This window comes from Pundamilia nyererei, unplaced genomic scaffold (genome assembly GCF_000239375.1).
Source record: "Pundamilia nyererei isolate P.nyererei 1_Seehausen unplaced genomic scaffold, PunNye1.0 scaffold00006, whole genome shotgun sequence".
NCBI lineage: Eukaryota > Metazoa > Chordata > Actinopteri > Cichliformes > Cichlidae > Pundamilia > Pundamilia nyererei.
Genome location: NW_005187407.1, coordinates 4,548,835 through 4,571,296, shown reverse-complemented (window position 1 = coordinate 4,571,296; position 22,462 = coordinate 4,548,835). Strand labels below are relative to the sequence as shown.

The 22,462-nt window shown below is 40.5% G+C and overlaps 3 protein-coding genes across 6 annotated transcripts; 1 reads left to right on the top strand and 2 right to left on the bottom strand.

Moving 5' to 3' along the window:
- Positions 1-120: 120 nt before the first annotated feature.
- usp30 (ubiquitin specific peptidase 30) lies at positions 121-6,713 on the bottom strand. 2 transcript variants are annotated; one of them, XM_013914692.1, is made up of 13 exons: positions 6,631-6,713; positions 5,439-5,548; positions 5,174-5,347; positions 4,977-5,080; positions 4,577-4,675; positions 4,301-4,346; positions 4,127-4,221; positions 3,966-4,025; positions 3,790-3,876; positions 3,521-3,601; positions 3,167-3,389; positions 2,959-3,067; positions 121-1,916 (listed from the first exon to the last, which is right to left on the bottom strand). In XM_013914692.1, exons 1-13 carry the CDS (start codon positions 6,699-6,701, stop codon positions 1,664-1,666), a joined length of 1,512 nt encoding a protein of 503 aa, XP_013770146.1. In that variant the 5' UTR covers positions 6,702-6,713; the 3' UTR covers positions 121-1,663. The 2 variants fall into 2 exon arrangements, with proteins under 2 accessions (XP_013770146.1, XP_005722237.1); XM_005722180.1 differs by lacking the exon at positions 6,631-6,713 and adding an exon at positions 6,356-6,597.
- On the top strand, positions 6,711-15,057 carry svopa (SV2 related protein a). 2 transcript variants are annotated; one of them, XM_005722182.2, is made up of 17 exons: positions 6,711-6,795; positions 7,180-7,327; positions 10,019-10,176; positions 10,287-10,372; positions 10,464-10,562; positions 10,993-11,064; positions 11,229-11,353; positions 11,450-11,513; positions 11,593-11,718; positions 11,821-11,949; positions 12,070-12,143; positions 12,256-12,332; positions 12,456-12,560; positions 12,846-12,957; positions 13,048-13,129; positions 13,236-13,325; positions 13,417-15,057. In XM_005722182.2, exons 1-17 carry the CDS (start codon positions 6,726-6,728, stop codon positions 13,627-13,629), a joined length of 1,830 nt encoding a protein of 609 aa, XP_005722239.1. In that variant the 5' UTR covers positions 6,711-6,725; the 3' UTR covers positions 13,630-15,057. The 2 variants fall into 2 exon arrangements, with proteins under 2 accessions (XP_005722239.1, XP_005722238.1); XM_005722181.1 differs by lacking the exons at positions 6,711-6,795; positions 7,180-7,327 and adding an exon at positions 8,612-8,895.
- Positions 13,948-22,191, bottom strand: LOC102215684 (D-amino-acid oxidase). Of its 2 annotated transcripts, none has more exons than XM_005722184.1 (11): positions 21,912-22,191; positions 21,193-21,388; positions 20,982-21,096; positions 18,164-18,240; positions 17,578-17,643; positions 17,160-17,214; positions 16,502-16,606; positions 16,336-16,418; positions 15,945-16,062; positions 15,605-15,703; positions 13,948-15,522 (listed from the first exon to the last, which is right to left on the bottom strand). In XM_005722184.1, the coding sequence occupies exons 2-11, from the start codon at positions 21,384-21,386 to the stop codon at positions 15,397-15,399; spliced, it is 1,038 nt and encodes a 345-aa protein (XP_005722241.1). In that variant the 5' UTR covers positions 21,387-21,388; positions 21,912-22,191; the 3' UTR covers positions 13,948-15,396. The 2 variants fall into 2 exon arrangements, with proteins under 2 accessions (XP_005722241.1, XP_005722240.1); XM_005722183.2 differs by having other exon boundaries at positions 21,193-21,393; positions 21,912-22,190.
- Positions 22,192-22,462: the final 271 nt, after the last annotated feature.

Genomic DNA, 22,462 nt, shown 5'->3' with positions numbered 1-22,462 from the left:
CTCTTGCAAATTGAGCAGTTTTCAAATTAACTGTATTTCATTCAAAGACACTTAAATAATGGGGTGATTAACATAACAATCTCTTAAACGTACCAAAAAATGTTCTTGCTTTAATAAAACACTCTAAAGACCATTGTTAATGCTTTTAATACCTGAAAACGATCACCTTACAGACTGCACACAAATACAATCTCACATGAATATACAGTAGTGCAAACTGCAAAAATTAAGCAGTTTTGCAACAGATCACTGCTCATTTTGACCTTGTTGGTCAAAAGTTACACATTAATTATAAACAAACAGGATGACTACAGAAATCTGCAGTCATGTTAACTAAGGGCACGTCTCTTATTAACCTGTTTAAAAACACCCACAGCATGTCAACTGGCTGTGATGTGTCACATTTCAAGGAAGGGCCCCGTTCACATTAATTGTAGCACTCATGGTTCCAAGTGTTTAAAATCTCAGGCATTTAAGACAATATGGCACTTAAACCACAAACGTGCAGTTTTATAAATCGTGATAGAGTTAGGTTCACTAGAAACAGCAAAAATAATCAAACAGAAACCGTGTCAATAGAAACATTATTACTGCTCTGGGTTTACATACACTGCTGAGAAGGATTAGGCAAACTACATCTGACAAAGAGAACCGGAGTCAAGGATAATTCCACCTTTGTGACTTTTCAGAATATGCAACAGCTCCTAAATATAATCACTGACAAGTCCTAATGAGCCACTTGAAGGCAATGGACAAAATAATAGGAACACCTTGAAGCAGCCTAGGGTGTATTCACATTTAAACACCAGAAGCCACACCTCTAGCCAACTTTTGAGCCAGCCTAAACACTGTACGCTTTCAATGTGAACCGCAGTTTGTAGGGTTATTATCTTGGCATAGACTGCACCAATAAGCCACAACAGTAAAACCACCAGTCTAATATTGTGGTGTCACCAAAATCATTTTGGCATTTGTTTAATCTGCTTGCAGGATGAAGCCTCTCCATCAGATCAGGATTTGGGGAATTTGGAAGCTGGGAATATGGTAAATGGACTGCATTTATTTAGAGCTTTTCTAGTCCTACTGACTACTCAAACCACTTTACATTCAAGTCACTCTCTCCCTCTCTCACTCACACGAGGAGGTGGGGTTTGGGGTAAATATGCTGCTGGAGGAGGATACTGCCACAGAGTGCCATTGCTTGGGATGCAACAGTCTTTAGGTGGGTGGAGTGTACCAAAGTAGCATCCATATACCATGACCCATAGGTTTTGCAGCAGATCACTGCACCAGTGATGACAACCGTTACTCATTTTGCTTGTCAGTGGTTTTTGATGTTGTGTTCCTCTTTCTTTATCTGGTAGAAGTCGAGGTGTTACATAAATTATTACATGTCAAAGAAAAAGTAGCTTACCGATAAACGCTAACACAAAAATCCTGCAGTTTTATTATCTTTGGGATTAAAAGGCTCCTCCTCTGGAGCAGAGCAGCAGGCAAAGTGTCCACAACACATCACACTACACCCTAGGACAACTCTAGGATGGCTTTCTTCTCTGGTGTCATGTTCACAAAGCCACCTGTTGGTAACCGTGCTGTCCCCTGCCACATCGAGTGTGACAGTGTGACTGGAAAGGCAGAAGTCATTCAGGCTGCGAGCCTTTGGTTACTGCTCTGACTGCAGAGAGAGGCCAAGCCTTCGAACTCTCTCGTAAAAGAGCATGTAAGCGTTGGAAGACAGCACCTCGTGCAGGCTGGCTTTGCGTACCGAATCGTCTGACATCCACAGCCACTGGCAGCTGAAGGGCGAAGAGCTGCGAGATGAGGAGGGGCTGCGGCGGTAGGTGACGAAATGTCCTGAGTGCATGTCACCGTGGTGAACCAGCACCGCCGTGAGCTGGAAAAGGTACTCTGTAGAACTGGAAGGAACGGGACAAATACACGTGGTTTATGATCAGTCCTCGCTTAGACCCTGTGTGGAACAACCTGCATGCACGATTTTTGGATGCAGTCTTTGTTTCGGTTCATTTTCACCGGTGCGTTCGTTAATAAGGTTGTGACAGACAATGGATGTCAGAAACAATGAAAGTTATTGCTTTGAATGTTATTAAATAGAAATGCTGGTAATGGTATCGATGTTGTTTAAATATAATAAAGGGATACTGGGTTCTTCTTGTATAGTACTTAGTGTAGGTGTATGAGAGCAAAAATAGGTCTAAGACGAAGCTGTAGATTTCCTTTGGGTAGCCTACTTGGCGTTTAAACAATGAAACTTCGGCTTCGTGATAGTTTAGCTTTCAGTAGAAAGGCTTGTTAAGTTTAATACACGCTATAGAGACAAAAGTGTTGGGCCACTACGCTTAATCTTTGAACTGTTTGCCATCCCATTGCCATAGATTTACAAACATCCATCACCTAGCAATGCAGTTTGCCTTTACAAACATTTGGGAAAGAACGGGTTGTTCTAAAGAGCTCATTGAACTCGAGGGTAGAGCTGTAATAGGATGCTGCTGTTGCAACAGGTCAGTTTGTGAAACTTCTTCTAGATATTCTACCAAAAGTGGTATTATTGCAAAGTGGACGTGCTCAAGAACCACAGCTACACAGCCACAAAGTGACAGACCACATAAAATTACAGAGCGGAGTCAGTCAGCAAAGTGCATACTGTGTAAATGTAATCCACAGTGGCAGCTCCAAACCTCCACTGGCATTAACATCAGCACAAAAACTGTTTGCCGGGAGCTTCATGGTAGGAGTTTCCACAGCTGAGCAGCTCCTGTGGGTGTAATGTGTAGGTGGCCCAGTACTTTTGTCCATATGTGTTGGTTTTAGCTCTACTAGAAAAAAATAAAAATCTGTAGACACATTGATATCTGCTAATTCTGCCAATGCGGAAAAAGGGATTTCAATTACCAGATCACCACTGAATACCCTGATATATTTGAGTTCCTTATTGATTACCTGTAGTCATATGCGAGGCTGAGCTGTGGGTTCACACCAGAAGTGTGAAGGAGGACCGATGAACAAGTTCCATTAGAAAAAGGTTTGTTGTTGTTATGATGCTCTGAATCTGAAACACGAAATACAATAAATGCATGAATCTAATAAACTGAATAATAATAATAATAATAATAACAACAATAATACAGATGCAAGAACTCCAACATACCGGAGCCATTGGCAGAGGGTTTTTCTACTGAATCGTCTCTGCTTTCAGCCTTTATGGATTTTGCAGTGCATCTGAGCCGCTGACTCCTCTGTGTGGAAGTGTTGTGTTTGTAATGGTCCATTGATAGATACTCTGCAAACTGCACATGCTCCTGTCGTTTGATGGGGGTTCCTTCACTCGACCATGTCAATCTTTGCAAATGGATGCAAAGGCACTGGGGGAGCTAACAAAGACTGCCAATCATTTACCCTCCAACCTCAAGCTGGATAAGTACTAGCATTTGCCATGTACAGAATTCCTAAAAGGAAAATATATAATTGGGTTATTAATGCTTAACCAAAAGAGACTACTTACCTTCCCCAGTTTTAGCTGTTTAACAAATGTTGTCCTTTGGCTTTCTACAACTGGTCCATTTATTGTGGTTGCTTGTTGAAGCTGAGGAAAAATGATCAAAAACTTGAAATTTATACATAAAATCTGCAAAAAATACACCTGTGAAAGAAACAACTGGACCTTTTGTTCCTCTTCAGGCGACCTCCCCACTTCAAATCTTTCACTGAGTAAATCATTTAATGAGAGGATTGCCACAGTTTAGCTTGGCACTGATATGGAAGTCAGTGTACCTTGGTGCAGTTTTCACACTCCACTTCTTTGATGGTTTCCGAAGAGATAAAGTGCTGAAGACACTGATCTAGAGAGATCGGCCGCCCCTGAGAACAAGCACAAGTCATATTATAACAAACAGAACAACCATGAAATATACTGTTGTGTACACAGCACAAGATACATTTTCACTTACCCACTGAGGTAAAGGAATGGACAGGGAAAGACTATCAAACGAGTCGTACCGCACTGGACTCTAAAAATGCAAAGCAGAGGTATAAAATCACATCCTGAAAGAAGACAAACAGTAATTTTCCTTTTTTTTTTTTCCTCAAAAAGACAAAACAAAAAACTCACCTGTAGCTCGCAGCGCTTGCAGAACATGTTGCTTGTTAACCGGCCATGAAACGGATGCTGAAACTTCCACGGACTTGGTATTGGATGAAGGGGAGCTGCCAAATGAGAATTTCACTCAAATGAAATACAACTTTGTTTTATCATCTAGGTTCTATGATTTTTACTCCTTCTCACCTCGACTTCTGCATGTCATAGTTTTCTCATCTTGATCTGGGAGACTCTGGTATAAAATAAGCACACACACAAAGAATAACTAGACACATATTTCTGATACTTCAACAGCACAGAGACCGACTGAGATTTTTAGAGTGTAGGGGGCAATCTTTGGATTATTATGGCCTACAAACTCCAGATTACAATTGTGCTTCATTGTTCTAGAAGACTCTACAGAGTGTATTGGAATGGATGCAACATGCAAGAGAAAATGCATGCACGAGAAAAATGAATTACCTCAAGGGAGTGCATATCAAACAGATTTGTGACTTTGGGCTGACGATCTCGCTCCTCTTCCAGAGAAGATGTAAGGACATGAAACAGCTCATGTGCATCCTAAGAAGGGATGAACCAACACAAACAACGGTTATGAGGTGGACGAGCAAATTGTATACAAATCTAAAGCTGGTGGATCGATCCACTGCTCCTCCAGACATATCCTAGAAGAAGATGATGAGCACTGAGTTGCCCCCAAGAGTGACAGTGTATGTGAATGTGTGTGTAAAAAAAAAAAAAAAAAGCCTGGAGGCAGATTAAGTTGCTGAATGTGTGTGAGATTGGGTCAATGAGGAAAAGTACTAGTGCACTGCACTATTAATTTGAAATAAAAACAATATCAGCAATAATACCGACTGACCTGCTCTTCAAATGAGCTGATGTGCCATCTGTACAGTCTGAGGACATCCAGGAGACATCCAGCATCAAGAACATCATCCTCACCTGGCTCTTCACTGGATAGCGCTGTCAGTGCAGAAACAACCTCCATGTGAACATTTCAGAGGAACTCAGCATGTCCAGTACACTGTGCTTATATGACACACTGGTTTTATGTACCTTTGAGAAGCTGGAGCAGTGTCGTGGATAGCTGGTTGTCTTTGCAGGACTGGATTGAAGGCAGAGCTGCAAACTTCTCCAGCCACCTGATGAATGACGGACATGCTGCTAAGCCCTGAAGTAACGAGTTCAGAAAGCAGGTGTTCCCCAAGTTTAAAAGACCTGGTGCCATACCTGCAGGGAACCACGAGTCACTGTAGTTTGCTGCAATGTAAACAGTGCCATAAATATAATGTGTGCGCCACACGGTCACAACAGCTCTTACCTCTCTTTCTTTTCTTTCGCTCTGTGATTGGACCCCACAAAACATATACTCCAGCTGCAATCGCAGCAGCTATCCCACCAATGACGCCCCAGTTCTTTATCATCTTGTTTCTAAAAACAACAACGACAACAACATATTCCTATCAACAAAACACAGCAAGGGATCAGACATGGGGGGAGGATTCATAAAAATAGGACAGAAAGGATAGGCATGAGAGTAACATTTAAACATATATAGACTGATAGTTGTATTGATGATGGAGGTGTGTGTGTTTTGTTGTTTTTTGGCCACCATATCTTGCATCACTAAATTTTTGGCACCCAATAAAAGCGATCAGCTCGGATTTGAAACAAAATATGATAAAGGTTCAAGCCAAAAATGAATATTAAGTCTCTAATATACCACCAAACACTTTACAGACTAAAGCTGTGAAATATAATTAAACATCAGCTCTGTCATAAAGTTTATTCTTACAAACTGTTTTTTATTAAACTTTTATTCATCAATCCCACTTTTTCTTACATGCCACACTGGTATAAGTCGTCTTAGCATTTGAGTATATAAATATATTTAGAATTTGTAAAATGTTCTCCCCTCAGACAGCACAGACAAAACGGGCACAACAATTCCACTCTGATCTACTAACCCGACATCTAATTAGTTAATCTGGAGTAAACGAGGACACGACGAGACTCGATCATATCAAAAAAACCCTCCACCGACATCTGCTCTGATAAGGCTTCAGTTGAACTGCCTGAACTGATGTTTGCGGCTTCAATACAAACATTATGTGGGTTTAAAAAAAAAATTAAAAGTCCCTGGCGTTACTAATTACCACATCTTTATCAGTAAGTAAACACGACCCAGTTCACATAAGAGGACATACAGGCTAGGTTTAGCTGTAGTGGCTAACTTACCGGGAGCTCCGAGGTAAGGCTACCCTCTGGCCCCTACGTATCCTCCATCAATAAGCACCCACGCTTCTATGTTCAAAAACAGTCTATACCTCATTAATATCAGTGCATATCTCCTGTAGCAGGCTTACTAACTGTGGCATTAAACCAGACAGCGAGTCTGCGCATGTTTCATTTTGGGTCCAACCAAAGCCTACGGCGGCGGCATCGCGACCGCGCTTCTTCCTTCCGCGTGCACCTGCAATTAAGCTGTTTTGTGCCAGGTGGTGAGGATTTACCTGATTACGGGTCCAGTGCCAAGAAACTCCCGAACAAGCTTATCAGAGCTTTTTGCTCTGCACCACAACATCCTGCTCCTTCTGCGGAACTCTCAATGGTTGGTGGTGTGTTTCAGGACGGACCCAAGGAAGAGTGGCACGCCTGTAACGTCATTACCTGCTTTCGTAAGAAAAGAAAAAGTAGGGCTTGAAGCACTGATGCGTTGGTTTTGATTTGATTAGTCTGAATTAGTTTTTATGCTTTCATCAGACTCTTTAAGAAAACCGAATAAAACCACAAAATTCTTTACATTTCACAAATCTTTTAAAAATCACACTTCAAGCTGAAACTCAAGACATTTTTTTTTTCAAGTTCCCCAAAACATTTTGTAGAACAAAATGAGAGGTTTCACACTTGGAAAAGAAATTAACCCATCAAAACACCGTGCAAGCCTTCCAAATTTCCATAGGTCTTATTTCAATTATTTTCTCCTTTCTCTTTTTACATGTTTTTACAACGTTGTAATGGCCGTAAGCACCTACGAGATCAGATGTTTTTGTTTTTTTCAGAAGACAGACAATTAAATCTGGCCTGTAAACTCTCTAAGTGGCTTTTACGGGAAGTTCAGGAACTTGTGCCCTGCCTCACTTGTTTTACACATGACACGAGGAAAGTAAAGGATTGGCTTACCCTCTGGTATAGGGCCAGAGCCAGAAGGCAAGTAATCTTTTCCATTGTCCTATTTTCATTTCAAGTGGACTGATAAACACGTATCTGCGCTTTGTTATTATTATTTTTATTTCTTTGTTTAATTTTGTTTTTTAATCTAAATTTCAGCTTCTATTTTTTCATATATATAGTTGCACCTGCAAAAGAGGGGACATGTATAAAACGAAGTCCTTCAGTTTTCAAACTCTCTGGTTTTGATTGTATTGCAACTCTTGGAGCTAGTCTCTTCAGAAGTGTAGCCTTTTCTACTGATGATTGGAGCACAGGTGCAACATTCCACCTTTCCTGCTATAAACACACAACCTCTGCATCAAACGTCCCTTTTTGCTGCTACTAAGCTTCATATTGTATGATATATATATAAATTGAAAATCGCATACCTTGTACAGTGTATAGGTTTTCTGTATAGCACTATTGTTATAAGTCAGGGGTGGGCAATTCCAGGCCCCGAGGTTTTAGATCTCACCTTGGGTCAACACACCTGAATCACATGATTAGTTCGTTACCAGGCCTCTGGAGAACTTCAAGACATGTTGAGGACCTAATTTAGCCATTTAAATCAGCTGTGTTGGTTCAAGGACACATCTAAAACCTGCAGGGACACCGGCCCTCGAGGCCTGGAGTTGCCCACCCCTGTTATAAGTTATACCGCATCTATTTGTTCTGCACTGTCCACTTTGCTGCCGTAACGTGACTTTTCCGTGAGTGTATGTGAAATTCATTGGCTTAGAAAACAAAATGCCAAAGAAACTTCCATTTATCTCAAAGAAAGCACACGAGTGCAGTTACCAAGCAAGAGTGTAGATTTAAAAAAGGATGTTTGTTGGACTCTTTTAAACAGAAAATTGGTATAGCGCTCAGAATGAAGACAAAAAAGTACTTGGAAACACTAGTGCCCTTTTTAAAGACTGCCAGTTTTGACACGAAAGCTATGTGACTCTAAAAGCGTAAAAGGGAAAGCTTCTACCAGGTTTCCGTCTCACATTTAATCTATCTACACCTGGAATATGATACCTTAAGAGAAAAAAAATCTTCACCTTACTAATTTTTAAACCCTGGTTACGTCACTTGTTGTAACTTATTTCCTAACCATTATTATTATTATTATTATTATTATTATTATTATTATTATTTAAATATATAGCAAACTTGCATCGAGTTGTACTAATAGTTTCAACCCCACTCGTACACTCGCTTCTGGGTGTTCTTTCAATAACTTTCACGTTACAGCTTTAAAAATTCCGATTCATCTGTGTTGTGCGTTTCCCGGTCTGGTTTCCAGCGTCAGTGTTGATAACTCGTCATGTGTTGGCTCGTGTAATCAGCAGTCATGCGGTCTCATACCCTCCTGAGCTCATGCCTTTCCGAGAGTCTCGCGCTGTGACTCGCGCAGGGCAGCCTCTCATTGGCTGTCGACGGACACCCGGAGCAGATCGCTCTCCTCGGTGCTGAAATCGCAGCCCGTCGTGACCATGTAAACGGCGATGATGCCAAACGGACCGTCGGCCAATGAACACCAAAATGGACGATGATCTGTTCCAGCTGAGACAGCTGCCGTGAGTACGGTGCAGTCTGCACACCAACGCCTTTTTCTGTGTGTTTTCTCCTCCCGGCTTTGCGTGATTGTCCGACGCATCGCCCTCTGACTGCTTCGCGTCGCCTTTGATTAGCTCCCTAGACCACAGATAGCCTGAAGCTGCTCAAAAGCACCGATCGTGCAGTTTTATTATCCACACATGTGTTCCCAGACAGAAGAGAAACAAAGAACAATAACACCGCGTCTTCTGTCTCCGCTACTGGAGGCATTTTGTTTACAGGCGTAGCATCTTCCTAAGAAACTATTTATTTACCGGAAGCAGATTGGCTGTGATTTCTAAGCTTAATAAGTTTTTTGGGGGGGTTAAACATGATTTTCTTTTTCTTTTCTTTTTTTTACTATGTTTACTGCCATAAGACAATTTATCACAGCCCTGCTGCACATGCGTTAAGGCTGGCCCATGACAGTCTAGCTTAGCCTTAGTGAGAGATATTTAGGAGTCTTCTTTCAGAATCCTGCTAAAAAAAATTAAAATCACATTTTATTTTTGTTTCAAAGGGAAGGTAAACATGTCAGAGCAGTCCACTGCAGCATAACTACCTACTCCCGTGTGCATTTCTTACCAGAGAGATTGAAAGGGGAAATTATAGTCTTTACAGGGGAACACAGACCTCCCCGGAAATCTCACAAACTCATCTGTAATACTGATAGCCTGCTTGCAGTGGAAAGTAGCCTATGTTATGTAATTACAGTGATTAAGACGTCCCACTCTCCGTGTTCTTTTTTTAGTCTTTCAGGCTGAGCAAACTATCAATTATCTGCATGTAGAAGGAGAGTATCCCTTCCATCCTTCACATGTGCATCTCTTAGCCTTTAAAAGCTTGTCTGGCAGTGAAGTGGAGTGTGCCAACCTGTCTGCTGGCCTGATATGGTTTCCCCATTGGAGAATAATATCACCCATACACAAAATCAAAGCCAGGAAAAGCTCATATCACCAAGGCAACAGCCTCTGACTCTCATTTGCACTCAGCATTGCTCTGACACCAGTCTTATGAAACTCCTGTGACCTGCCTTGCAGATAAGTTCATTCTCCTGAGCTTAGGATAAGATATACTCTATCCTCTTCTTTATGTTTTTTGTAGTGTTGTCCGCTTCCGTCGCACAGGTGAGAGCACACGCTCAGAGGAAGATGTTGAGAGCAGAGAGCAGGATGCAAGGATTGCAGAGCAGACTGATCTGGAGGCTGTGGCGCTCACTGAGGGAGCTCCAGTACCTCGAGAGTTTGCTAATCCAACTGATGGTACAGTATGGCATGGCTTCATTTCTCTCAGACAGCTGTTTTAAGGTCTTACATTTTCCTCCTGGGCTCAGACTCAAGTACAATCTTGCTGCACGCCCTCATTCTCTCAGACACATTCATGGTGGAAGATGCCGTAGAAGCCATAGGCTTTGGGACATTTCAGTGGAAACTCTCCATCCTCACTGGCCTATCCTGGGTGAGAACTGCTCTTTCATTTAAATAAGCACAATACAATGTAATTATGACAACTGCATATGAATTCACTGAGTATCTTTGTGTGTTTTCAGATGGCTGATGCTATGGAGATGATGATCCTCAGCATCTTAGCTCCACAGCTCCACTGTGAATGGAGACTGCCCAGCCTGGAAGTGGCACTGCTTACATCGGTAATGTCTCTCTTATGTCTGTGAAAGTCCTCCTCTTGCAGTGCAATATGACCGTCCTGTCAGTTATTGATCGAGTTCCCAGGGATGATTTTGTGCTTGGATTAAAACGGAGCCAGCAAATGGAGAAGAAAAGAAGACCTGAGCACACTTCAGATATGTGCTGAATCTTTGCAACCTTAATGAATCTGAAAGTCTTATTTAGAGTCAGAGTGAAATACAGAATATCATTCAAACAAGGAAATTAAGGTTCACTTACTAAAGACACTAAACATTCACATTTTTGTGGCTCAACCAAAACCAAATACTACCGACAGTTTAAGAACAGTGTATAAGAGGATGTGCATGCTATGTCGGACAACTTTTGGCTGCAATCTGACTGGGACTTGATTTTTTTCTGTTTTTTTTTTTCTTTTCTTTCTTCTTGATACAGGCAGTGTTCATCGGGATGATGATCAGCTCTTCTCTTTGGGGGAACATATCTGACAAATACGGCAGAAAGACAGTAAGTTCTAATAGCATTCAGTCAGAGGTCCAAATGATTTACAGAGTTAGGGTTTCTTAGTACATACTAGACAACAGGAGTGAGCCGCTTCATTATGCCAGAGTGAGATTTTGCTTATTTATTTATTTAGCAGTGTATTATGTCTTGATTGTATACACATGCAGGGTCTGAAGCTGAGTGTTCTGTGGACGATGTTCTACGGCCTGATGAGTGCTTTTGCACCTATTTACGGCTGGATCCTTGTCCTCCGTGCACTGGTGGGCTTCGGCATTGGAGGGGCACCTCAGTCGTGAGTAACCCTTCATCTTGAAAAAACAAAGCAAAAAAACAATCAAATTGTAATGTATGGCGATTGGGTTCATAATAAAGTGCCTCTTTTTGTAAGGGTGACGCTGTATGCTGAGTTTCTGCCTATGAAGTCCAGAGCCACATGCATCTTGCTTATTGAGGTATGGAGTGCACAAATCTTATATCATTTCAGCACTTAAACCTTCTCAGCCCTAAAACCTGCATTTGCTGCTGTCGTAGATATTTTGGGCACTGGGCACTGTATTTGAGGTCCTCTTAGCGATCTTGGTGATGCCCACTCTGGGCTGGCGCTGGCTGCTCGGACTTTCTACCATTCCTCTCTTCATTTTTGCCATTCTGTGCTTTGTAAGTATGTTGGCAGTCTTGAGCTGCTCTACAATTTGAAGCATGATAGATTACAGCTTTATCAACCTAATTTTTCTTTTGTTTTTTGGTGGGTGGGAGCAGTGGCTGCCAGAGAGTGCTCGATACGACGTGCTGACAGGGAATCAGGAAAAGGCTCTGAACACACTGAAGCGGATTGCCACTGAGAACGGAGCACCCATGCCACTGGGAAAACTGATTGCCGCCAGACAGGTGCGGTGTGCATCTGCAAAAACTCTAAATGCTTTGTGTACATTAAGTACCCTCTATCATACTGCCATTTGTGTTCTGAGGGTTTTTTTTAATGGCTGTTTTTTTTATTTTTTTTATTAGGAAGATCGTGGGAAGATTCGAGACTTATTTTCATCTCACTTCCGCTGGACCACAGTCCTGCTGTGGTTTATTTGGTAAATTAGCAATTGATAATGTCTTCCTCTTTCTCGAAAACCTTGCGTTTTCATTGTCCAGTGATTTACCTAAAGCAAATCAGCATGAATTGATCTGTGTCTGTTCAATCAGGTTTGCGAATGCTTTCTCTTACTATGGGCTGGTGCTGCTCACCACAGAGCTGTTTCAGGAGGGAGGCGCATGTGGAAGTGAGTCAGATGCTGATAGAGGGCTTCACACACTTTATGGTGGTTATGTTTTTGCAAAAAGCATCACAGACAGTAGGCTGAGTGCTGGATTTGAAGCATCCTGTTTGGTGTAACTCCCTCTAGTGTCCAAAGGTAATAAGGAGGAGCTCCGATGCAGCTTAGAGTGTAAATACCTGAATTCTGACGACTACAAAGACCTGCTGTGGACTACGTTATCTGAATTCCCAGGTACACATCACCAAGTTCTCATAAATTTGTTGTTCAATATATTAAAAACTGTGCAAATTCTGCTCTAAATTATGCACAAATATGACCACCTGCTGGTTATTATGCATTAATATAAATGCCTCCTCTCTTCTTGCTTCAATTCTTGTTCTATTGTTGTTTTTTTTACACTCATGCAGGCACTCATTTTGGTGTCTCAATATGATTGGCTGCACCTGCATTTTTTTTTCTACTATGTGAGAGCATGCAGTTTGATTTTAGGGGTCTGAGTATGCTGATGTTGTACAGGACTGCTGGTGACGCTGTGGGCTATCGATCGATTGGGAAGGAGGAAGACCATGGCACTGTGTTTCTTCGTTTTCTCTATGTGTATTATTCCACTTTATGGCTGTGTTGGGAGGTAAAGGCACAACTGGCCATAATCAGGCTTTTAAATACTTTAAGAATTAGTAATGCTGTCCATTTACTGATACTGATTTATCCCCTGCAGAGCCTCCATGACAGTGTTGATATTCATCGCCAGAGCATTTATTGCAGGAGGGTTTCAGGCAGCCTATGTGTACACTCCAGAGGTAAGATATCTACACAGTGAGCAGTTTTGCTCCTACTGTGTAAAACACATTTGCAGGGCAGAATTAGAAAATTGGCAGCCTCCTATGTATTTCTGAAACTCTGCAGGTATACCCAACAGCGACCAGAGCTTTAGGATTGGGAACAAGCAGTGGAATGGCCAGGGTTGGTGCCCTAATAACTCCGTTTGTTGCCCAGGTAACACTTTGTTTTCCCATGACAACACTGCACAAAAATGTCAGAGTGTTAGTGTCACACATTGTGATTGTCCATGGGCTTCATCCTGCAGGTGATGCTGGAGTCCTCTGTGTACCTGGCTCTGTCAGTGTACTGCTGCTGTTGCCTCTTCGCGGCCATCGCCTCCTGCGCGCTGCCAATTGAGACGACAGGCCGCGGCCTGCAGGAGTCCAGCCACCGTGAGTGGGGACAGGAGATGATGGGTAGGGCCTCTTCCCACAGCGCTGGAGGAGTCCCTGACTCCAGCTCCGGCTCCCAGGGCTGAGGATGCATCAGCTGCAGTGCAGCTGAGAGGAGACCACAGTGAAGAAGAGAAGCAAGGAGAGGGAAGACAACAAAACCAGCTCTCTGTGTTCATCTTTGCCCCCTTCAATGATCTTCAGTTTAGTCACCTCAGTGGCTGGGAGCCAGGCAACACAGTAGTTACATGTACATGTCATTGTACTTTTTTAGTCTTTTAAACACCATTGCTCTCACAAGTTTGCCACTGTATAACTGCACACAGGGTAATCAAGAAAGACCAAATGACCTACATGAGTGTGAGAGTGAATGGGGGAGGAAAATCGTAAAGAGAGAATTCTAATACTTCAACCAAAGTATTTTAATCAAGCTTTTCTGATCCAAGAGAAGCAAAGGGATAGCGTAAGGTCAAACAACTATCTTCTTTTCAAAAAGCCTTAAAACTACCTATTTAGCTTGTGGTCGAGAGACCTACTCTTACACCTATGAGAAAGCTGCTTCTGCTAACGTAGTAGATACATATGTAAGGAACAGCATTATCCTGTGCGCACAATTTGCCTGCTGAAATACACTAATCACACTTGTCTTTATTTTTTAAAACAGAGCATTGATAGATTGAAGGAAAATCCCACACAATCAAAATAACAGGGCATCTGAATGAAAAGGGTGTGGGGTTATTTAATAGTTTCAGCCGTGAGAGGTGAAAGGAAGTCACTAGCTTTCATACACCGAGCATCCTTTTGAACTCTTGTGTTGTATGTGTTGTTCTTGTGTCAGTATTAGTTCACATTTTAACATGGTAAAGACCCATGGAAAATGCAGGTAACATTGAAAATACCACAAATCTCTTGATCATTATCAGGACAGATTCTTTATAGCAAGCTGAGGGATCTGTTGAAACCTTCACCAGAAGATATTAACATCAGTAAGATAATAACTTCTCATATTTACAGCACAAACACGCTCCATGGATCCTGTATTTACGTTAACATTAAAGTGTTTGATCATTTAAATCTGAGCAGTTTCTCAACATCCAAAGCTGACTGAGCCTAGTTAGCAAGGTTTACATAATTTAAAAATACAAAAACATTCACACATGTATGTGGTGTCATAATCTATAGACTTTGATGCATCTCGTGCCCTACTTCAGCAGACTTTGATGCTGCGTTTCCCAATGTCCACAGCGGGATGTTGCGTTCTGTAAATAATGTATCAATACCTGGTTTAGTTGTTGTCTTTGCTTTTGTTTGTAACAGAGGTGACGAGGAGATGGACTGAGGGAAGTTTTGTTTAAAAAAAATAAATAAATACAGAGATTAACGAGTATAGGTCTGATGAGCTGTTACCTGCCAGTGTTTGAGATGAAGAGCTGCATTACGTGTCTGTGTGCACAGATCCTTGTCAACGCACTGGATGTAAATGTGTATGATACTGTAGTAAATGATCTTTCAAAGACAAGCAACTGTCGTGTTTTTATTAATTAGTTAAATATTTTAAATTCATTGCAAATCTTGCATTTAGTGCACTAAAAAATTCACAAAAATATGTACAATTTATACATAAAAAGTGCTTCTCAAATTATCCAAATCTCAAATAGATTTCAGCACGATTGTCTTACATATGTGCCATTGTTTAATTAACAATGGTGGCCTTGTCCTTAACTTTGCAGGTGCATGAGACTGTTTGAAAATGATGTTTAATATTAAATTAATGGAGGCTAGGAGCAATATATGCACTGATGCTGACATTTGAAAAAAAAAAAGAGCATCAATCGTTACTTCTGCACACCAATTCACAAGCGAGCTTTTGGACCTTTGCCTTTTTGTTCCACGATCTGACCAAAGAGCCTCGCCGCTTCCTCGGCACAGCCTCTGTGAATGGTGAGTCCGAAACCTCCGTGGCCATAGTTGTGTATCACCTGAATAATGCCACAGTATTTTAGACAATTAATAGCAGAAATATGTATTTACAGTTCCGCTACTTAGATCTTAAAATGATACCTCTATGGGGGTTTCACCAGACCATATGGCTTCCCTCTCCAGTCGGACTTTGCTGCGAACTGGCCTGAGGCCAGACCAGTCGTCGACTATCCTGGCATGCTGAGATTAGAGAACAAAGAGATGAAAGCTTTTCAGAACTGACAATAAATAAACAAATACATAATAATAAAGGTAACTCAGAAACTGAAAATTTGACACTCAGTTACATCTTTTTAGAATGAGGTCTAAATATATAAAATGAAAAATGTTAAAAACTTCAGCACCACAGAACACTTACTGTAAATAATTAATCACACTTGAATCATCATATCTTTTTATGGCCTTGCTGAAATCATCGTACCTTGAGACTAGGCTCAAGCTGACAAGCTTTTTCCCAGATTTCTTTATGGTCGACAGAGCTATTCTGTTCACTCCAGTTTCCCATCTGGAAAACGCCACCAAGCGTCACAAGACGACTTCTGCGGACACAAATGTTTTGCACACGGATAAAAACAGCTCTTGCTTTCTGTCTTCATTGTACTCCAACCCCAAATCAATACGAAAAAGTGCTGCAGCTGTTAACATAGCGACTGAACTACAGAGAGTAACTACTAGAGCTACTACATTTGAAAACTTTTTTTTAAGGTGAAATATATAAAATCCTCTAACTGCAAATGTAGTAATACTATAAGTCAACAGCTGTGTGGTTCTGCAGTTCAGTGCTTATCAGTGTGGCATGTTACTTGTACTACCCTGGAATGATATATGGTGAATTGTATGTTCCTTTGGTGAAATCGTGGGTAATAATCCAGTGCTTCAGCCAGGGAGCATCGACCTGAAATACAAACAAACACCAGTTCATTCCGTCATTCCTTTATCTCTTGTGCAGTACATACACACAGCCCTGTATATTCTCACCTTCAATATCTGGCCACGGCCTGGTTTCAGGTCTGGATCTGGCTGCAGTTGGCCTGACCACATCCCACTGCAGTTTATGATCACATCTGCTCCGGTTTCAGCCAGCTAAAAAAAGTCAAGGATGATAGGAGATAACAAACATGGTGACAGATAACTTTTGCTCAACTTGTCTGGAGGCTGTAAAACATTACAACATTCAGTAATAAATGTTAATATAGTACAGACTGGGCATAAGTCAGCAAAACACCATTAAAGACGACCAGCTGAAGTTCAAACCAGGCGTCATGATGAGTAAATAAAGTAACTTAAGTGACTTTGAACGTGTGGTGTGGTTGTTAATGGGAGACCAGCTGGTCTGAGTATTTCAGAAACTGCTGACCTACTGGGATTTTCCCACACTGCAGAAAATGTTCAGAAAAGGAGAAACTATGCAGTGAGCAGCTGTTCTTTGGGTGAAAATGCCTGTGGTCAGAGGAGAGAGACCAGACAGCTACAAGAAATGATGTCAACATGAACCTAAATCTCTGAGCAATGTTTCCAGCACCTCGCTGAATCTATCCCATGACAAATTAAGTCAGATTAGAAGGTGTGCCTAATGAAGTGTCCGGTGAATGTATAAAGAACTTGCAAGCACAATACACTGAAAACTTTCACTAACCTCCTTGAAGGACTTTATTTTCCTGTGATAAAATTTCACTCCCCTTTTTCGCAACCTGCAAATAAAAACACTGTGCACTAGAAAACCTTTTATATTAAGGAGCATCGATGCTAAACACACAAGAACCTAATGAAGACTACATGTTTTTTACTCTTATTACTAATACATAATAGGATGAAGTCTCAAGTATACGTTACTCAGTATTGTGGGATCATTTCAGTCCACCAGGTACAGCATATATATCGGACAACATAATAAAATTGTAAACACGATATGGTCTTATGTTAAAGGTAAAATATAAAAACAACGGATCTCAAACAATGTCAAATACTTTGGGAATTTTAAAGCTAACTCAGGAGGTTGGACTAAATAAATCAATACTGATACAACATGAGAAGTCAGTTAGGTGATCACTCACCACTCCATAAGCCAAGGTAAGTATGTTTTACCCTCTATCATGAGAGCAGTGTTGAACCACCCAAACCTGAACGAATGATAAGAAGCAAATGTTTCACTAAAACTGCTGGTTGTGCAACATTGTCCATTCAATCACAAAAAATACTGGTAACTTTTAGTGGGACGCTTGTAATACAGTGAAATTCACACATTTAGCATTTTTAAATTCATGTTTATCAAACTAAACATGATTTTATTTGAAACATGAGTCAACATCCTCAGTGTGACTTACAACCCTAACCCTGTTAGGGTTACAAATGCCAGATGTCGCAAAGAAGATACAACTTAAAACTCATATATTCAAACTTAAATGTAATTTTTCCTTCTTTTTTTCTAAATTGGTCATACATTTAAATACACATTTTTAATTTTAATTTTCTGGCAATTTTTTCATGGTTCAGAGTTTATGGGGTCAAGTAGTTTCTTTAATTAATTACCACACATTCAAAGTCAACTTGTTCACACTGTATGTAAACAGCTGACTATGTGGCTAACTATTTGTTTATTTGTGTCTTGTCTTTCGTTGGCGTTTTTCAGAAAGAGCTTACTTGTATCCAGGAAAAATCTGCAGCTCTCGGTCTGTGAGCTGCCTGAAGCCAAGAACGCTGTCCTTAAACGAGGGATCCTGCAACCAAAAACAAGCCACAGGCAGTGAGAGGGCAATCTTATGGGTGTCACAGTCACCAAATCACATTATTACAGAGGATGTATCCACTGTGAAACTCTGAGTCTCTTGTGGCCAAACACTGATATTTTGTTTGGGTTTTTATCTTCAATAAAGAGATCTTCAACAGAGAAAGTAACTTAAGTGCATCTTGAAAACTCGCTTGTCTTTACCATGTTATATCTGGGCTGCTAATGCATGGGCTGTCTTGGTGATATCGAGTCAGCTGACTCTTCACTCTGGTTATGACTCAAACGCATGTCTGTGTCACACATTCCTCTCAGTGCTATTACATTATGAAAGTCATCCTGTGAACTACTTAGTAATAGCTTAATGCATACAAACTCCCTAAAGATTAGGAATCGAGTTGAAAGAAACATTTTTTTGTTGTCAGATTTCTCAGTACACACTCTCATAGAAGTTAATATGTTAATAAGTGTTTCTGGGTTAGATGGGGTTTCATCAGCTCCTGGTTATTTACTAACTTCCTCAGCCACATTTGCTACAACTGAGGATAACCACTTTTTTTTATGAAGTGCCAAATTAACGTTGGGAATAAGCCCTGCCAACTAAACAGAGTTGCTCTATCGTGCATATTATTAATGTTTGACATCTTGCATGGATTGCAGTGAAACTTTATGGTACAATATTGGTTTCCGTTTTCCTAATATGGAACAATATAGGACACTGTGGTAACAGTGAAGGATCACCATCAGTACCAGTACAGGCAGTTTTGTGGTTGACGTAATTACCCGGTTTCCTAAATAACACAGAATTAGCCTGATTGTACTTTGGGATTATTTGGCTGCTCTAATGAGATACGAGCCATTTCCATTCATGACAAATAGGCTTTTGATGTATGCATGACTACAACTAAAAGAAATGTATGTTACTTCATGTTGCAAGAGAAAGCTCAATGAAATGCTTTCTGCTGCTAAGCGCAGATTTATTGTAACACATGAAATTCACAAAAGAATTTCCAGAGTGCACTGAACCCGATACTGGACATATACTTGAGTTTTGCATCACTATTGTAACTCTGCATTGTGCCAACTTGGATTGGTTCTGCAACTTTCTATTTCTGTTTTGCTATGCTAAGCTTTTAGCATAGCAAGTTAAGAGTTAAGATAAAATAAGAATATGAAAAAATAAGTGTTTGAAAGTCTTCCAGTTTCATTGCTTGACCTGTGAACTTTTAACCGGCACTAAACTAATGTGACACAACAGAAAAAAAAAGAGCCCACTGCATGATCTTACTTGCAAACATGCAGAAATCACTCAACAATGTCAGTGCCGGCTAATATACAGTTGTGTTCTCAAGGTTACATCCACTCATCATGGCCATGGATGTACATCAATGTTAATGATGTCTTTGAACTGTTGTTTTCTGGAGTGGAATGATTGTACAGCATGTTTAATGACTTAAACATGCACAAGTTTGAATTCATTTAGGATTTTCTTTAATTCCCACAGCATCAAAACTATACATATAGTCTCATATATATACGCATTAGCCCCCACTGATTTTTGGTTAAATGTAAGTGGCACCTCACCAGATGTGTTTGGTAGCCATCAACAAGCTTGTTTAAATTGGCTGGTTTTTGTAATGTTAGTCTGCTTTATTCATTCCAAAAAACATTTTTCGTGTGTGTTTGTGTTTGGGATCATCGTCCTGTTGTAACACCCACATGTGTCCAAGATTCAACCACCTAGCTGTTGATTCAAGGTGAAGTTAAAGTTAATGTATGTAAATATTTGAGTCTGTATGTTTAGTTTTGACTGTGTGCAGATTATAGAACATCTAAAATAAATCCAAACTTGAGCACCCAATTTTGGTTTTTTAAAGTCATTAAAGATGCTTTACAATCATTCTGCACTAAAAAGGGAACAGTTGAAAGAAATCATTAAACACCCAAATGCAAGCTTTCTTGTAATTTCTGTATTTTGTGTTTCTTTTTATCATCTGCTAATGTGGATCTCTGCAACTAACTGTTTTTTTACCCAATTTAAACTTTTGGTGAAGCTGTGGTATGACAAGAATCTGATGAGTGTAAGTAAACTTCTGACCACATAAGTCCATCTCCATTCGTGACTGTCAGACCACTCGAGCAGACAGCTGAATATTTCCATATTCCTTAATTTCAGAACTGCAGTGTGACAGGGTCCTTACTACATACCGGAGGAGTTTACGTGTGCATTCCTGAATGTTTTGTACGTACTATGGGATGTCATCCACTTTGTTACAAGAGTTCAGAATTTGCATATTTGTGCTTTCTTGTATTTCTAGAATAATTATACAGCTTCCACAGTCTTAATCATGTGCAAAGCAATTTTCCTGCAAGTTTTTCCTCATTATTTGCTAGAAATGTCTGTGGCGTTAGTACACAGAATCCCAATTAACCCTGATTCTGAGTGTAAAAACAACCCTTAGTGGGGCCTCTCTCTTTACAGTTTCCAACCAGTGCATTCAACAATCATTTATGTGGCTGAACAAAGCTCTACTTCAGAGCAACTGGACTTTGTTTAGTGTAGATATTGCCCCGAAATGCAATAAATTTGTGAATGAGTTGCTTGATGTTGCACTTTAACCAAATATACACACACCTATGTTCTTGGCTGTAAAAGGTTCCCTAATAAGAATAAATCTTATCTTTGAGATAAAAAAAAAAAGTGTAGTTCCAAAAAAAAGAAGCAGTACTCACTGGTGCGGGTTCACTGCAAAGGTTGTAGCCAGACTCAAGGAATATTCCCATTTTTATGGACTCAGGTGACTTGAGAAAGCTGAGCAAGTAGTCAAATGTCTCTTTATTCCATTTTCTAAATGTCAAGGACACATATGGGAATAATGTAGCAATAGTAATGTTTGTAGATAAAAACTAAAATCTAAAGGAAAGTTAAATAAAACACACTCACGTCTCCTGAACGTTGCCCTTATCATACAGATAAGGCTGCCAGAAGCCGGCTGCTCCATCACTAGTGGTCAGTGGAGTGAACTTGTCTGCATACACCTCGATGGTCAGCGGACTGACAATAGAGTGATAGTGCTCATAGATGCTCTGAGCTGTTGACAGGCCAATCACTCCTGCCCCAATCACTGCCACCCGCATGTCTGCACTAACATGAGACACAGTGAGACTCACTAACCCATGAAGGAATCAAACAAAACCATTAACCAGCAGATTGACTAAGACTGGATTCAATATTAACATTAAAACGATTTTCTTCTTCTTCTTCTTTTTATCTATTTGCTCATCGTTGAGAATAAGTTATATGTTAATGAAATATTTAAATAAAATGTAAAATATTTCAACATTTTAAGTCAATCATTACATGTGCGTATGCAGTATCTATAACAGAAATTACAATAAAGACCTTAAACAACCTATCTCCACTGATCAAACCTGCTGCATAACTGAGGGGTGAGGCACAGCTGTGCAGAACTTGTGCTTCCACATGGTTATTATTAAGAGTACAGTATTACGTAACACTGAGATCTGGTGAAACAAAGAATCCATCTGAGAAGCAACAACTTAGTTACTGAAACTTGAGTAAAAGCAGCATGGTTAGAGGGATCAGACGCACGTGCTGTCAGCATAGTCCACTTTATAGATTACAAATAAGTTTCGCCTTACCTTCACTCTGGTTTTCCACCGCTTTGGGCAGAGTTAAAAAGCAAAAGTGTTTCAGCTCCTACTTCTAACTGGTCCGCCTCTCTCTTGCTAGCAAGGCGGAGATTGCAGGCACGTAGAGCGCAAGACGCGTTCACGGTGTATAGTTTAAACCGCAATCAACCTACTGAGAAAATGTTCTGTCGATCTCGCCTGATAATTAAAAGGACTGCAACGATGGCAGTCACAGTGTTGTCCAAAACTCTTGACCCTTACACAGAAATACAGCATATAAGACAAAAACGTAGTTTGTACAGTTCCAACGAATCTGAAAGTCAGTATTTGCTATCACCACTTTTATTCTTCAACACAGTCGGAACTGTCTTGGTCAGTTTTCTTGTCATTTCTTTAATTAATCTTCAGGAATAGTACTCCAGGCTTTTTGAAGGACATTCAAAGCTCTTCTTTGGATGTTGGCTGCCTTTTGTTGTGTTCTCTGTTTACATGATCCCACACTGCTTCAATAATGTTGAGGTCCGAGCTCCTGGGAGGCCAATCCATGACTGGTAGTGTTT

Coding starts and splice junctions, on each gene's coding strand:
- usp30 (XM_013914692.1), bottom strand. CDS start 6,701: ATGTTGTGGTGCAGAGCAAAAAGCTCTGATAAGCTTGTTCGGGAGTTT. Junction 5,348..5,438: donor GCGAAAGAAAAGAAAGAGAG/GTAAGAGCTGTT, acceptor GGTTCCCTGCAG/GTATGGCACCAGGTCTTTTA. Junction 3,602..3,789: donor AGTGTGAAAACTGCACCAAG/GTACACTGACTT, acceptor ATTTTTCCTCAG/CTTCAACAAGCAACCACAAT.
- svopa (XM_005722182.2), top strand. CDS start 6,726: ATGGTTGGTGGTGTGTTTCAGGACGGACCCAAGGAAGAGTGGCACGCC. Junction 11,354..11,449: donor ATTGGAGGGGCACCTCAGTC/GTGAGTAACCCT, acceptor TCTTTTTGTAAG/GGTGACGCTGTATGCTGAGT. Junction 12,333..12,455: donor GGAGGGAGGCGCATGTGGAA/GTGAGTCAGATG, acceptor AACTCCCTCTAG/TGTCCAAAGGTAATAAGGAG.
- LOC102215684 (XM_005722184.1), bottom strand. CDS start 21,386: ATGCGGGTGGCAGTGATTGGGGCAGGAGTGATTGGCCTGTCAACAGCT. Junction 16,607..17,159: donor AAATAAAGTCCTTCAAGGAG/GTTAGTGAAAGT, acceptor GACTTTTTTTAG/CTGGCTGAAACCGGAGCAGA. Junction 16,063..16,335: donor TCACCATATATCATTCCAGG/GTAGTACAAGTA, acceptor TTGTGTCCGCAG/AAGTCGTCTTGTGACGCTTG.